This window comes from Lemur catta, chromosome 4 (genome assembly GCF_020740605.2).
Source record: "Lemur catta isolate mLemCat1 chromosome 4, mLemCat1.pri, whole genome shotgun sequence".
NCBI lineage: Eukaryota > Metazoa > Chordata > Mammalia > Primates > Lemuridae > Lemur > Lemur catta.
In genome coordinates, this window is record NC_059131.1 from 5,309,908 (window position 1) to 5,325,851 (window position 15,944).

The 15,944-nt window shown below is 36.1% G+C and overlaps 1 protein-coding gene across 8 annotated transcripts in view; it reads right to left on the reverse strand.

Moving 5' to 3' along the window:
- KIDINS220 (kinase D interacting substrate 220) overlaps positions 1–15,944 on the reverse strand; it is a 105,957-nt gene that overhangs the window by 26,446 nt on the left and 63,567 nt on the right. For all 8 annotated transcript variants that reach the window (XM_045549000.1, XM_045548999.1, XM_045548998.1 and 5 more), the window contains exon 23: positions 1,043–1,221. In XM_045549000.1, coding sequence (XP_045404956.1) covers positions 1,043–1,221 — 179 coding nt within the window. The remainder of the gene's footprint in view (positions 1–1,042; positions 1,222–15,944) is intronic.

The following is a 15,944-nucleotide window of genomic DNA, read 5'->3' on the forward strand; positions in this document are numbered from 1 at the left end:
TAGCTAGCAGACAGAGACATGATTTTATCACTCTTGCCAGGGATTCCAACTGGATTAAAGAAGACAGGAAATCTGAGTATTCCACAGAACTTTTAGTGAGAAAAGCCCAGTACTTTGCATAAAAGTCACCAACATCTGGATTCTTCTCTTCAGTTATCAGAACTATTCATTTTTCTATGACTTGTAAAGGATTTGTTTACTTGTGCTATTCTACAATTCTTATGACTCATAAAGTGTTACCAACTATCAACAACTCACAGTTGTCTAATGTTAATACATACAATGCTAGCTAAGAGTACGGGTTTGGAAACTGTGAGACTCATCCAGCTCTGAACAACAATAGATTCCACAGCCACAAAACGCACCTTTGACATCAGTCTTATAACAGGCACCTAAAAAAGGAATGTAGTAGTTTAAGGCGATCTCTTCACAATTCCTGGAAAACTCAAAAGTGGGTCAGAAGAGCCCTGTTATTCAAAAGACAGTGTTTCAATAAAGGTTCTGTGTGTGTGTGTGTGTGTGTGTGCTTACAGTGGTACCTCAAGAACTTAATCCAAAACCAACATCTTACAGTCATGACTATATGTTAAAAGGAATCTGATTCCAAAGTTCCAAAGTAAAGATTTGGTTGGGGTGGGGGAGTGAATTATAATTAAGTTTAACATATAACATTTTATTGATATTCCAAAAAGGATATCAAGATTCCTAATCTTAGCTGGACATGGAACATGCCTGTAGTCCCAGCTACTCAGGAGGCTAAGGCAGGAGGATCGCTTAAGCTCAGGAGCTCGAGAATGCAGTGAGCTGTCACTGCGCCACTGCACTCCAGCCTGGGAAACAGAGCAAGATCTATCTCAAAAAAAAAAAAAAAAAAAGACTCCTAATTTTAATATCATCAATTCTCCTATGTAGAGCTGGGTTCAATACTTCCTGTTTTTTTCATGGAGCAGGAGAAACTTACATAGCTAAGTTAGAAATAAGAAAAATTTTGAGGACTTGAGGACTTTAAAGAAGAAAAATTAAATTTACTACTAATACTCACCTGCAATAATTTCCCGTAATTTGGGATCTAGGTTTACAGTGCATGGCAAAAAGATTTTTACATCTCGAGCCACAAGAACTGGGGTCCTTGAAGACAGAAATACTTCAAAATTTCTTATATCGCCATCGATTTCAAGCAGTGGCTCAACATCTTTAGTTGTTGGAATATTCTTTGATATTCTTCAAACAAGAAATAAATGAAAAAGGTCATTAATGTCACTATTAGAAAGACAAATTCTGCATGTAACTTAAAATTTGTTATTTATATAACAACACATTACACATCTTGCTCTCATCTAAAAAAAAGAAAAAGAAAAAAAGAAACCCCCCCAAAGTGGTATGGTTACAAAAAAAGGTAACAATGAGTGAGGCAGGTCAGTTATACTACCTTTAGCCAAAGGCATGATATGGGCTGGGGAAACAGAGGAAGGAAAGCGGCATCTACAGCAGGTGTGTCACTGACAGGTGGGGACTCAACGAGTTATCACTTTACACATGAGGACAGTGGGCTGATCAAATAGCCTGTCCAAAGTCACAAAGCTAGGAAAGAGAATGTGACTGGTTCTGAAACCCACGATTTTCTAGTAGAGTACCATGGTTCTTCACTTTGCAAAGAAAAAAAGAAATAAAGAGGCACTTTTAAATAAATTATATAAACTAGAAAAAAGCACATATTTTTCCTTTTTTAAAAAAGAAGCATACATATGCAAGCATATATGTAAGACAGAAATACAGAAAAACAGACAGAAAAAAACATACTTTTACCAATCAAGACACAACAACTGCTAATGTAATGTGTCAGTCAGCCTTTTATTATGCAGAACTTTTTACATAGTTGAGTTCGAACAATATTGTAAACTATTTTGTATAGATACGTACAAATTATTTTGTTTGTAAATGTAAAAACAAGTAATATTCATTAAAAATATTTATTAAATACCACTATGTTGAACTATATGAAACTGCAATTTTTGTAGGCTAAAAGCAATCACACATTGACAATTCTGTATGGTTCAACCTACTTCGCCAGGCAGTGAGCAAGAATGCATCACAGAGATATAAAAGGATGGAAAATATGAAAGAGAAATTAAATGACAAGGAGGTAGATGAGAAAACTAGAAACAACCTAAATGTCCACTAACAGATGGAAAAACAAATAAACAGTGGTCTATAATACAATGGAACGTTACTCAGCAATAAAAAGGAATGAACTACTGAGACACACAACATGGCTGAATCTCATAATCAATTATGTTGAGTAAAAGAATTCAGCCAATAAAAAGCACACAGTTGTATATTTTTATTTCTATAAAACTAGAAAATGTAAACCAATCTAAAGTAACAAAGCAGATCAGCGTTTCCTGTGAAGTCAGGAATGTGGTGGAAAAGGAGACAGGGAGAAAATTTCGGAAGTGATGGAAACTCTCCTAACTGTAGTGATGATTTCATGAGTGCACACATACATCGAACTTGTGAAATTGTACAATTTAAATATGGCAGTTTACTGTTATACCTCAAAAAGCTGTTTACAAATGACTGGAGATAACTTCAAAACACTCACTTCCCAATTAATCAAGAACATTAACTGTTAGATTATACTGAGTGAGTACAGTTTCAGAGGAGCAGTAAGATTTTCGCGCCCTTCAAAAAGCAAAATGGGAATCTTAACTCCAATATTAGTAACAGTTATATTATTTCTTTGAGACTAGCACTTTACTGCTCAGACTCAATACTTGGCTGGTAGTCAAATATTAAAAGTCATATAAGAAAAAATCCAGAGAACAAAATTAGCAAACGAGAACAGAATAGCGTGTTGGTAAGAAAATAAGGATAGCAATTTTGAATTAATGAATTTCAGAAAGTCCCTTTTATGAACTCACACACACACAAAACAAGAAACAGAAAAAGTCTTCTGAAATGGGATTACTTTTCATAAATTAAAATGGCATTCAACCTGATTATTAAATACATTTAAAATGAAATCATCTGCAGAAGTAGCCAAAATATCAGAGCTTAAACAGTTAAAAAGGTAGTTCATCTATTTTAGGAGTTTACCACAAAATACCAGGAAGAAAGAATAGAAAGATTTAGATAAAAACACACAGCTGACAAGTCACATGAAACAAATTAACTGAATTTTAATGCCAGCTCTGCTTAAGCTTGAATGCGGGCAGTGCTCTCAGCGTGACGAACAATGCTGCTGTTCACAGCCGACAGGCTACTGCTGGTTTCCAGATTGAAGTCTCTATTCTAACCTTTTGAGCTCAATACATTAAACTCTTCTGCTGAAAGAGATATTTATGTAAATGATAATCTTTTGGCAGTGGTCCATCAAAATCATATGTGCCTTTATTTTTCAGATATTTTTCCAAAGATTAGCATTTAAAGAATTTAAGTAACTTCACTTTTCAATTAAGAATGAATTTAAATTTCCAGCATTATGAATCATGTGAATTAAAGTTGCCGGCAGTTAAATGGCCACAGAAAGGCTTATAAAGCCTCAGGCATCAGTGAGCCCCTAGTAAGCCTAAATGCAATTTCTGTCTATGCTTCCAGTCTAACAGTACTTGTTAATGCAACATCAATGTAAGTTAAAAGCATTTTGATTATAAATGACAGTGGTTTATAGAAAGTCCACATTAATTCCTTGGCAGAAATTACATAAGCTATTCATAACACTTTCATTCAAAATGAGGTTTTAAATTACATAAAAAAGATTTCTGTTTTAAATCAAAGTATAAACAGATTCTTAGTGCATATTTATTAAGGCATTATTTACCATACTTTTTCTGAAAGTAGTTGCCTAATAATGTCATTATTTAATAGGAGATTAAAAATTAAGAAAAATTTTCTTTAAAAATTTAAACAGGGGAAACTCTTAAATGCATTAAAATTTTATTACCTTAAAATAATTTCAAGTAGACTCAAATACCTTCTACCAGTGAATGACCAGTTATGAAATACCCTCTATGCACAGAACACTGGAGCTTCTGCGAGACACACAGAACACACAAACTAAAACAGCCACTCAGCAGTGTAGCCAAAGGGTCAGAAACAAAAGATAAAACAAAATCCATTTTTATTCCCACTGCTATCTCTGGAAAAACAATCAAAAACCCTAGACACCCAAGGAGCTGGCTACACTCTCCCCTTCCATCTTCACCCAGTTAATTCCTACCCATCCTTTGTACTCAGCGCAACCTCCCCGGGGACCAGCTCAAGTTCCTCCACTACAAGCCCACACAGCACACATACTTTCTTGCATGCCACATATAACAACGAAATTCTATATTCATTAGTGGAATTATTTTCTTAATGTCTGTCTCCCCCTCTAGACTGTAAAGTCCATTAAAACTGGGAACAAGTTTGGCTTTGTTCACCATTGTATCTCACACAAACGTCACAATGCTGTCTGTCGTTCAGTAAATATTTGTAGAGTGAATAAACTACATATACACAAAATGTGTTCTTCCTAAAGAATTCTATTCTTTTAAAATAAAATAATTTTCACTTTAATTATCTTTTCTGATATTGACAAAACCTTGTGCTTGGGAAAGACTAGGTTGATCTACTTGGACTTAATTTTTGTACACCGTGTGAGGTAGGGTCTAACTTCATTCTTTTGCATGTGGAGATCTAGTTGTCCCAGCACCATCTGTTGAAGTGACTATTCTTTCCCCAAGTAACTGGACCTGGCACATTTGTCAAAACTCAACTGGTCATAGAACATACGGGTTTATTTCTGGACTCTCAATTCTATTCCTTTGGTCTATATGTCTGTCCTTATGCCAGTGCCACCCTGTTCTGACTACTGCAGCTTTGCAATAAATTTTGAAATTGAGAAGCATGACCCTCCGACTTCGTTCTTTTCCAAGACTGTTTTGATTATTTGAGGTACTTTGTAATTTCATATGAATTTGAGAATCAGCTGTTTCTGGAAAAAAAAAAAGACTATTGGAATTTTGACAGGTATTGAATCTGTATATCACTGTGCGTAGTACTGACATCCTAATATTCAGTCTTTCTATCCATGAGCACAGAATGTCTTCCCATTTATTTAGCTGAGGCACTTTGCAATTTCATATGAATTTGAGATTCAGCTGTTTCTGGGGAAAAAAAAAGACTATTGGAATTTTGACAGGTATTGTATTGAATCTGGATATCACTTTGGGTAGCACTGACATCCTAATATTCAGTCTTTCTATCCATGAGCACAGAATGTCTTCCCATTTATTTAGCTCTTCTTTAATCTCTTTTGCAATGTTTTTTAGTTTTCAGTATACAAGTCTTCAACCTCCTTGGTTAAATTTATTCCTAGGTATTTTATTCTTTTAGAAGCTATTGTAAATAGAACTGCTTTCTTAATTCCCTTTCAGATTGGTCATTGAAGATGTATGGAAACACAACTGATTTTTATGTGTTGATTTGTACCTTGCAAACTTTATTGATTTGTTTACTAGCTCTAGTAGCTTTCTTGTGGGTTTTTGGGATTTTTTTATATACAGGATTATGTCATCATCGATTAGAGATAGTTCACTTCCTTCCCAATGTGGGTCCTTTTATTTCTTTTTATTATCCAATTGCGCTGGCTAGAACTTCTAGTACAATGTTGAATAGCAGTGCTGAAAAAGGGTGTCTTAGTCAGCTCAGGCTGCTATTACAGAATGCCACAGACTGGGTGGCTTAAACAGCAGACATTTATATCTTGAAGTTCTGGAGGCTGGAAGTCAGAGATCAGGGTGCCAGATAGTTGGGTTCTGGTGAGGGCCCTCCTTGATTTGTTGTGTCCTCATATCAAGGAAACAACAGAGAGAGGGAGGAAGTTCTCTGATGTCTTCTTAGAAGGGCATAATCCCATCATGAGGGCTCCGCCCTCATGACCTCATCTAAACCTAATTAATTACCTACCAAAGGCTCCAACTCCAAACACCACCACATGGAGGTTTGAGCTTCAACATGTAAATTTTGGTGGGACGCAAACATTCAGTCCATAGCAGGGGGCATCTTTGTCTTATTCCTGCCTTAGGAGGGAAAGATTTTAGTCTCACCATTGAGTATGACAGCTGTGGGTCTTTCATAGATGCCCTTTTTCATGCTGAGTAAGTCCCCTTCTTTTTCTAGTTTTCTGAGTGTTTTTATAATGAAGTATATTGGATACTGTCAAATGCCTTTTCTGCATCAACTGAATATTATCTTGAAATCCTTTTTACTTATGCAAGGTTGATAGTATTAATAGCTCCATGTTCTGCTTATTTGCAAATGTCACTAAAATGGCTTTTCCTTCAACATGGCAACAAACTCCAATTTGGAAATGCCAATTCGCTCTCAGTCATAATTGTCTACTACATAAACCTGTGTTTGAATAATAATATCTCCAGTATAACCCTGTCCTTCTAATTCTCAGACTTGGAATTTTGTATGGTTTTTGTATGTTTCTGTCTCAACATTAAATCCAATGGTAGGAATATTGGTTACAACTTCTCCAACCTGTAATCCATACAAAATTGTGTTTTTTTTCCTACCCCATCTAATCCCCAAATTAAAATCCTCATTTCCCAGGTTCCAAACATATTGGGAAAAATATTTGAGAAAAATTCCCCACAATCTAGCGCTGTGTACCTGCACCAATCCTCAGAGGCAGGCCCTAGGCTGGCGGCAACTCCTATTCAAGCCACCTCCACTCACTGTGGTCTCCAGCTCCGGCTCCAAGCCTGGACTTCCACATTGGACTAGTCAACTTGTTGGTCTTTTCAAATAAAAAACTTCTAATCTTATTGCTTCTATTATTATTCTATTCTCTATTTTATTTCTCTCCACTCTAATCTTTATTATTTCTTTCCTCCTGCTAGCTTTGAGTTTAATTTGCTCTTCTTTTCTAGTTACTTAGGTGTAAAGTTAAACTATTACAACTGAAGATATAGCTATAAATTTTCCTCTGAGCACTGCCTTTGCTGCATCCCATAAGTTTTAATCATTCCTATGACGATATGCAGTACTTTGATAACTATTCCATGAGTCACCTTTCATATCATGTTGGAAAGAACATTAGCCTATGGGGTCAGAAAACAGTCGCTTTCCTTGCCACAGCTAAAGTAATAAAAGTAACAAAAGCTGAAACTTCCCACATGCAGAAGACTGCATTCAGTGCACAACAACTTTCAATGGAGAAAAGAACTTGCTAGAAGAGAAAATAAAGAGGCATCTATGTGCATGCAGTGGTCCGAGCAGATTCTCAAGACAATAATGTGAACAGTGCCAGGTGTTTTCACTAATACTTTCCAAAGCCTACAAAGGTATGTTTACATTTTTACAGACAATCTATTCAGTAAATAAGCTAGGAAACAACACAGCATTTCTATACTCTGCATACCAAATATATCATTATGACAAACTTTCAAGTGTGTTCTGATTTTAAACAAGACATTTGCAAATATTTAATGTATTTGACTTATGTGTTTAAGGATGGTCTATTTAGGGTTAAATAATGTACACCATGAAAGTACTTATCTAAGTTGCCACAGAAACCACTGACAGAGCTAAACAATGTTATTTTTTTACTTGCTAGAAGGGCACACTCTACATTTTAAAAAAATTATTTCCCATTGAGTGTATATATTTCCAAGATGATCTATTTAGCCAAAACATTAGGGCCCCAAGATTACTTTTTTATGTGAATGGAGGAAACACATAGGCATGTTATTTATTTTTAGAGACAGGGTCTTGCTCTGTCGCCCCAGGCTGGAGTGCAGTGGCGAAATCGGCCGCTCATTATAATCTCAAATTCCTGGACTCAAGCAATCCTCCTGTCTCAGCCTCCCTAAGTGCTGAGATTACAGGTGTAAGCCACCTCGCCCAGCCACAGGAAAGTCATTTAAAGGACAAAAAATGTTCAGTATTCAAACTTGGTAGAATGTCATCATACACGCAAGTTGTCTATCTGCAAGTAGGCCTCAGCTAGGCTTCAACTGGGTAGCACAAGAACCTGGCGCTGGCGGCAGAGGCTCCGCTCCATCCACCAACACCTCGAGCAACACAGCCCCCTCTGCTCCAAGTCATGTCCACTCTTCTGGGTGGTAAGCCAGTGCTGCTGGCACAATCTTAGTTACATCTCAGCTGCTCTTGCTTCTTGTTTTGAGCATGAATAAAAAATAGGGTCAGAAACTGAAAAATTAATCAGGACTAGAAATAATAACAGGAAAAATTTTATGACCACAAAAATCCCATTCTTTATAGGTTAAAATAAAGCACTTCATTATTTTGACATAAAAGCATCCACACTCAAAAAGAAACAAGGCTTAGTGAATTTACAGTGATGATTCAATTTGCCAGTATGTTCAATTGACTAGGAAACTTATTATAGCCAAGTCTGGAGGGAAAACAATCTCCTGTTGAAGCTATTATATAAATTTAATACATATTTACAAGCTAGATGCTTTTCATTAAATGCAATTTTGATAAAGGCAGTAATTCTCGGGATACAGTGCCTGCATAAAATGCAACTTGGCTGTATTTTGAGACAAATGAGCACAGTTATTTACTTCAGTGCCTTCCCTTAAATCCAGACTTGATGATCTCAGATAACTTAGAAGATTGTACAGTCTTTGACTGTAAAGCAATGAGATTAATTTTTTAAAAGACATAAAATGTATTTAAGAGGCTGTGTCACTTGTTAACTGTAGGTGATTTGGGACAAGGCATTTAACCTCACTAGACTACAGCTCCCTCGTTTCAAAGGGCCTGAGGCTGATTTCCAGGTGTGGCCCTGTAACTGCTTCCGGTTCCTCCCCGTGTAGGCAGATGCTCTTTGCTCTCACAGCAATGAAGGAAAGCCTTGCCCTACATAGATCAGAGATTTCCCTTCCATGTCTGAGCTCCCTTGGTTTTTGGTGTAAAAATGAGACACCTGAAAGCTTAATTCCACTTGGCTTTAAGGTTGCAATTTTAGTAACCACAGGGATGAGAAAGGATCAACAAGCAGGGAGGGACCGGACACAGTGGCTCACGCCTATAATCCTAGCACTCTGGGAGGCTAAATCGGGAGGATGGCTTGAGCCCAGGAGTTTGAGGCTGTAGTGAGCTAAGATGACACCACTGCACTCTAGCCCAGGTGACACAGCAAGACCCTGTCTCAAAACAAACAAACAAACAAAAAGCAGGGAGGGTAAAATACAAAAGCAAAGAGTTATCCACTCAGGTTCAGCTACAATACTGACGAGGCATTGCCTTCATTTGTGCCTATTATTTCAAATGTTCCCAGTAGGGTACATTTAGGGGCTTGATATCCCTTTTGTTATATTACATCAACTCTAACAAGCAAATACAAATTTAAAAGCTATGAAAAATACAGAGGGAAATAAAAAAGGAGCTAACATTTGTTTAATACCTACAGTGGGCCATTCTCTGAGCCAGATGCTTTACCTAGTTTATTTAATTTCCATCTCTCAACACCCCATGAGGTATTATTTTAATTTTTAAAATGAGGAAACTGAGGCTCAGAGAGGTAAGCAATTGGCCCATGGACATAGGCAGCAGAGCAGGAACCAGCCAGAGCCTGCTTCCAAAACATAATAAAAAGAATGTTGTTACATGTTTACACATTAAAGAAGATCAACATATAAGCCTGTACTAACATGTCATCCTAGGTTTTTGTTTACTTTCAGTTTTTTGCAGACTTTCAAATAAAGCTTTTCCTTCATCTTCATGCACATATTTAAATTTCTTCACCATTTTTTAAAAATCCAGGTCAGCACTTTTCTGTTCACAAAATTACACAAGCCATTATACTACTACAGCCTACGTGCCTAAGCAAAGAGCATGAAAATCAGTTAGAAAATTGCACGACATGACCCAGGTGACAGGACCTAGTCAGAGAAGCAACATCCAACACTTCAAATAATTTTAAGAAATGTGAGCACCTGTAAGATACTATTTGTGATTCACCTATGAAACAATATTCTCAATTAATTTTCTTTTACGTTTATGGATCAGATTAATTGTAAACATCCTGCCATTGCAAAGAGAATTTAAAAATTGGTAACTTTTGCATCTACTTACGATTTAGGATTTTCTCGATGTTATATTCCCAAAATTAACTATAGAAACAAGTAAATGTTTAAACTGATATAAGATTGCAACAGTCATCCCCAACTCTTCAATTTTTTTTTTTTCATTTTTGAGACAGGGTCTCACTCTGTCATCCAGGCTAGAGTGCAGTGGTGCCGTCATAGCTCACTACAGCCTCAAACTCCTGGGCTCAAGCAATCTACCCACCTCAGCCTTCACAGCATCTGGGACTACAGGCAGGCACTACCATGCCCAGCTAATTTTCTGTTTTTTGTGGAGATGGGGTCTCGCTATGTTGCTCAGGCTGGTCTCAAACTCCTGGCCTTAAATGATCCTCCCACCCCAGTCTCTTGAAAAGTGCTAGGATTACAGGCATAAGCCATCACACCCAGCCCACAACTCTTTAATTTTAATATTCTTCAGAATAGCTCATTTTTCTAATTGAATTTATTAGGAAATGTTATAATTTAAATCAATTAATTTATACTAATTTTGATTTATTTATTGGGATTTTGGATAAGATGTCATTTGGAAAAAGGTTTTCACTGGAAGTAAAAGTCTGAAAAACAGCATGATACCTACCCAGTTATGACCATGCAAGCGATTAGATAATAGCAATTCAGATGGCAAAACGGTAACTTCAGCTAGGGTAATGAGAGAAGACTTCATTAAGGAGGTAAAAGAGGCAAAACAATTCACAATTGACACAAACATGAAAATGAAAATGATATCGTTAAAAATCAAAGCCTGTTTGTTGGCATTAAGAGTTCATACTATGGCTGGGTGTGGTGGCTCATACCTATAATCCCAGTGCTGTGGGAGGTTGAGGCAGAAGGACAGTTTGAGGCCAGGAGTTACCAGCCTGGGCAACACAGCAATACTCTGCCTCCACGAAAAATTTTTAAAAATTAGATGGGCACAGTGGCAAGTTCCTGTAGTCCCAGCTACTCGGGAGGCAAGAAGATCACTTGAGCCCAGGAGTTCCACCCTGGGTGACAGAATGAGACTTTGTCTCTTAAAAAAAAAAGTTTATGGTATGATATTTAAAAATGTTCAGATGAAAGTACATGACATCAAATTTTCATGGCTGTTTTAGGCAACAGTAATAATATCAGGAGTTGCTACCAAGTGATAAGAATTGTCTCTGTGATTGTTGCCTTCAAGAAATCTAAACGTATATCACATTAATCATATATAGAACCAAATGTTCTGTAATAAAATTCTGAATAACACGAATACAGAATGGAGGCTCTGAATTCAAAATAAATCTCTGAATTATTTTAGATTAAAGCAAAGCCTTTATTACATAAGCAATCTTAAAAGATTTAATGTCTAATAAGTATAGAACCCAAGTTCTACAATTTTTAAGATTTAATAGTTTTAAATCTAAATACAAATTTGTAAGCAGATCAATTTTTAAAACTCTTTTTTTCATATCTACTCTTTTCCCAAAAGTTAATTTAAAAGAACTTTAGGAGAAAATGATAACAATAAACTTAAAAACTCTGCCATATGATTAGATAACCACTCATTTCCTTATGGTCATGATTCTCAGTGTTGACAAATGTCCTGTGAAGCCATTAAAAAAAAAAAAAAAAGAAATTCAACCTTTCATTAAACTCTACTTTTCACTTGTTTTTCTGCTATAGAAAGGGGAAAGCAAAATGCCTGACATCTTATTTCTGGCCAAACGTGCTAATGATGTTTCTAGTGAAATACTCCCATCTTGTGGACTCCTTGAAAAATGCTAACAGAAGCCACTTTTGCAGCATAGTTTGACATCAGCACCTCAAGTTATCTTAGCATTTTAATTAGCCAGCATTTTTGTTGGATGTTACTTTTGTTTATTCTTGTATTTTAAAAAGTCTTAAAAATATTTTAATTTGAAATTCTGAAATTATAAACCTTTACTGAAAAAGTTAACTTCAGGAAAAAAGTTAACTACCTGATCTCTAAAGGTATATTTAATTTTTTTGATAAATCTGAATCCTTCAATAATCAGATTTGTTTTAAAAGTATAAACATACAAAATACTCTTATTGTATTATAATATAAACTGTAAACCTGCAAAGTTAATGATACTTTTTTACATGTTAAATATCTATTTTTTTTTACATATTAAAACATGTATTTTAGAGAAACATGCAGTCCCAGCTACTTGGGGAGGCTGAAGTGGGAGGATGGCTGGAGCCTAGGAGTTTGAGACTGCAGTGAGCTATGATCATGCCACTGCACTTCATCCTGGGTGACAAAGCAAGACCCTGTTTCTATTGGGGAGAAAAAAAGGAAAGAAAAGGAAAGGAATAAAAAACTACCTAGAAAAAAATTATAACCACTCAGTGGACATAAAAATGGTATAAACGCTTAAAAAAACAGATGCACAAGCTGTGAAAATGCTAAATATCACAACTAATTTTTTTTAAGCTTTCCATACAAAACCTACTACAGTTACTAAACATAAACAGAAGTGAATAAAGCCATTTATTTGAAGTTTTATATAAGTTGGTAAGAAGTTTGCATTGTTTAATAGAAAAGATAAATCCAATGCTTTAAACAAATTTCTACCTACTGTAACATTACCACTGAAACACAATAAATTATTCTAAATATTTATGGGTATATCAGTGAAAAGTTGAATAAAATATATCTAGAAATTTAAAAAATTAGTTTAGTTCTGTATTTCTAATAGCCAGACCCACTGCCTCACTCACAGATACAGAGGACAGGCTGCTGGCTTCCAGAAATGGGCCTGGGGAAGCTCCACAGTTAAAGCTGTGAAATCTTAGGTAACTCCCGTTCTCTGCCTCCTAGGTTACAAGGAAAGGCTGAATATCCCTTATCTGAAATGCTTGGGACCAGAAATGTTTCAGATTTTGGAGTTTCTCAAATTTGGGAATATTTACAGTACTGGCTTGGCATACCTAATCCAAAAATCGGAAATCTAAAATGCTCTAATGAGCATTTCCTTTGAGCGTCATGTCAGTACTGAAAAAGTTTCAGATTTGGGTGCGTTTCAGATTTCAGACTTTCAGATTAGGGATACTCAAACTGTATTAAATGTAATAATCTAGGTAAAATGCTTAATCCAATATGTGACACATACTGAAGGTCAGGTAATATATTATCTAGTACTTTTATGAGACTGTGCTACCACATAATATACTCGATAAATGTTTAATAAATGTAACACAATCAAAATGTTTACCATAACAAAAACGGAGTCATCTAAGTCACACAGCCATTCAAAACAATACTTACTAGCAACAGTCGGTAAGAAGAGACTGAAGTGGGAGGGACCTGTCTAGAAGTTGCCAAATAAGAAGCAACTCTACCAGACCAGGACATTCGTAAATGGACTGTAAATGTAAGAAACCTTAGAAATGCAGCTGAATGCAAAGTTACAGGTAATGCCTTCAAAAACACTGTGATTTTAGCACCACCTGACAAAAGGCAGAAACCACTAAGTGGTAGGTGAAATATGAAGTCACCATTCAGTCTATGTGTACTGAGGCCCTACTATGTGCCTGGCCCAGGGAAATACTAGCATAATAATAAAAGACACATTTTACCCATATTTAGAACCAAAGAAAGAAGTGGTCTAGATGGACAGGATTCTTTTTAAGATAAAGTGAGGCTTCTCAGCTACCCTCTTTCCCCAATACATGCTTTCCTCAACCCAAATGTCATTCTCTGATTTCTTTATTCTTTCAGACATACCCACTACTTCCTAAATACTAAGCACTTGTCTGGATGCAAGGAATTCAGCAATGTTGAAGGTAGTTAGTTATGGTTCATGGAGCTTACAGTCTCATTCGGAAGAAAATATTAAGAAAACAGCAATGCAAATACTTACAAGAGGGTACTTATGGCACGTGCTATGAAAGAACATACCAGTAAATAAAGGACTCATCTAATGAAGTCTTGAAGAACGGGAGGTGCCTGCTTATGTTAGTCTTCCTGAGGCAGCGGCATTTAAGATGGACCGGAAGGATGAGGCAGGAGAGAGGGAGGAGGGTGAGAGAAGCGCACAAGGAACAGTGGAAAGTAAGAGGGAGAAGGGGCTGGAGCGACAGGCTGACACTGGGAGCTGCATATGGATTTTGATCAATTATTTCCCTTTATCCTTAGAGCCCAATCTGATATGCAAAGACCATCATTTCTACTTTATACTCTCCATAACTCAAATTCAACATTATCCTAAAAGCAACTCGGTTGTTTTCCTGTCTATGACACCTTCCTATACCTAGCAGTCCTCAATGCTACACAAATCGCTCTTCATCCACTCACAACCAGGGCTTCAAACACCAGCGGGGCAGACCATGTAGCTGGCAAGCACAGGGAAAGAAGGCAATTTAAGAAATGATCCAAAAAGTGGGCTATAAATCCATCTTTTTATATGAAAATAAAGAATAAAATGGCCCTAAAAAACAAGAAACTATTGTAACAGGAAAGACATGCAGGGAAAGCTGTCCTATAAATTCTTGCATATGTTTAGAAAAACTAATTCATTTTCTTTCAGTACCCTGCAACAGAACTGTAGATGAAGGTTTTTTTTTTCTCTCCTGGCTCTCTTGTAGGTGCCACTATGGGCCATTTTCTATCACTTGTTTCATATTTCTCAGAGACAAGGTCCTGCTATGTTGCCAGGTTGGAGTGCAGTGGTTATTGACAGTTGTGACTACAGCACACTACAGCCTCGAACTCGTGGCCTCAAGCAATCCTCCTGCCTCTGCATCTGGAGTAGTTGCACTATCGGCAGGTACCCCAATGGCCAGCTCCATCCCTCGTTTCATCTTTACTGTGGGATAGCCAACTACACTCTGCATTTTTCATTTACCCTTATTTCTCTACCCAGGTTCATTCCCGTCCCCTTCCCAGCATGAGATTCTCAAAATATGCTCCCCTTAGATCAATAGAGTTCCCTATCTCAGGCCAAACTGCACTGAAACAACCAAGTAATAGGCAAAAATACCATTACTTCAATAATTTAAAGATACCAGGTAGGTCTATAAAGGCCATAAATTAGATGTCCATAGTGTCTGTTCAGCAAATAGCTATTTCAATGAAATGGAAAAAGGCTACCATTCTGAAGCTCCCTCAGAACCTATTCAATTGTTTCTAAAAAATCAAAATAGCATACCAAAATAAAGTATGTTGCTATTCTTATAACAAAATTTTTCTGACCATATTATCTCAAGGTTACTTCAGCAGTATCAAAACAGAAATTTAAAACGTCATCTTCATGAAAACTACTTAAGTTGATCTTTTAAAAATCTCTATCATGGCTTAAAATGCTTAAAATACCAGAAATAAAGTTTTACACTACAATACTGTATTTCAATGGTTGTCTAAAATTCTGTAAGAAAAAGTAGACAGAAAATCTTTCCCTACAGTTTTTATTTTATTCCCTTTCTTCTTACTAAATGTATGTTAACAAAAAAAACCCTCAAATGATCTAGACAAAAGCTTTTAGCTCAACACATAATTGCAAGAAAATTACAATAATTGTACCAATTAAAATAATCTTGAATGAACAGTATGTCATCTTAATGTTCCAATGGTTTATAGAGGGATCTACTTAATTAGCTGAAATTGCTTTCCAGTGTTAGTATCAAATGTCATTTGTTAAAAGTTGAACAATTTAGAAAATAATTTAACAAAGCAATTTTACCAAACACCAAGAACCAACATTTTCTTTTTCAACTGAATAAAGCAAGCAGATGTATCATCAAATTGCTATAAAAATAAATGAGGCTTTTTATGGATTAAAAAAATAAATTTTACTACTAGCGTTAAAAATACTATTTTCTGATTGTTTTTACCAAATCAGATTTCTTAAT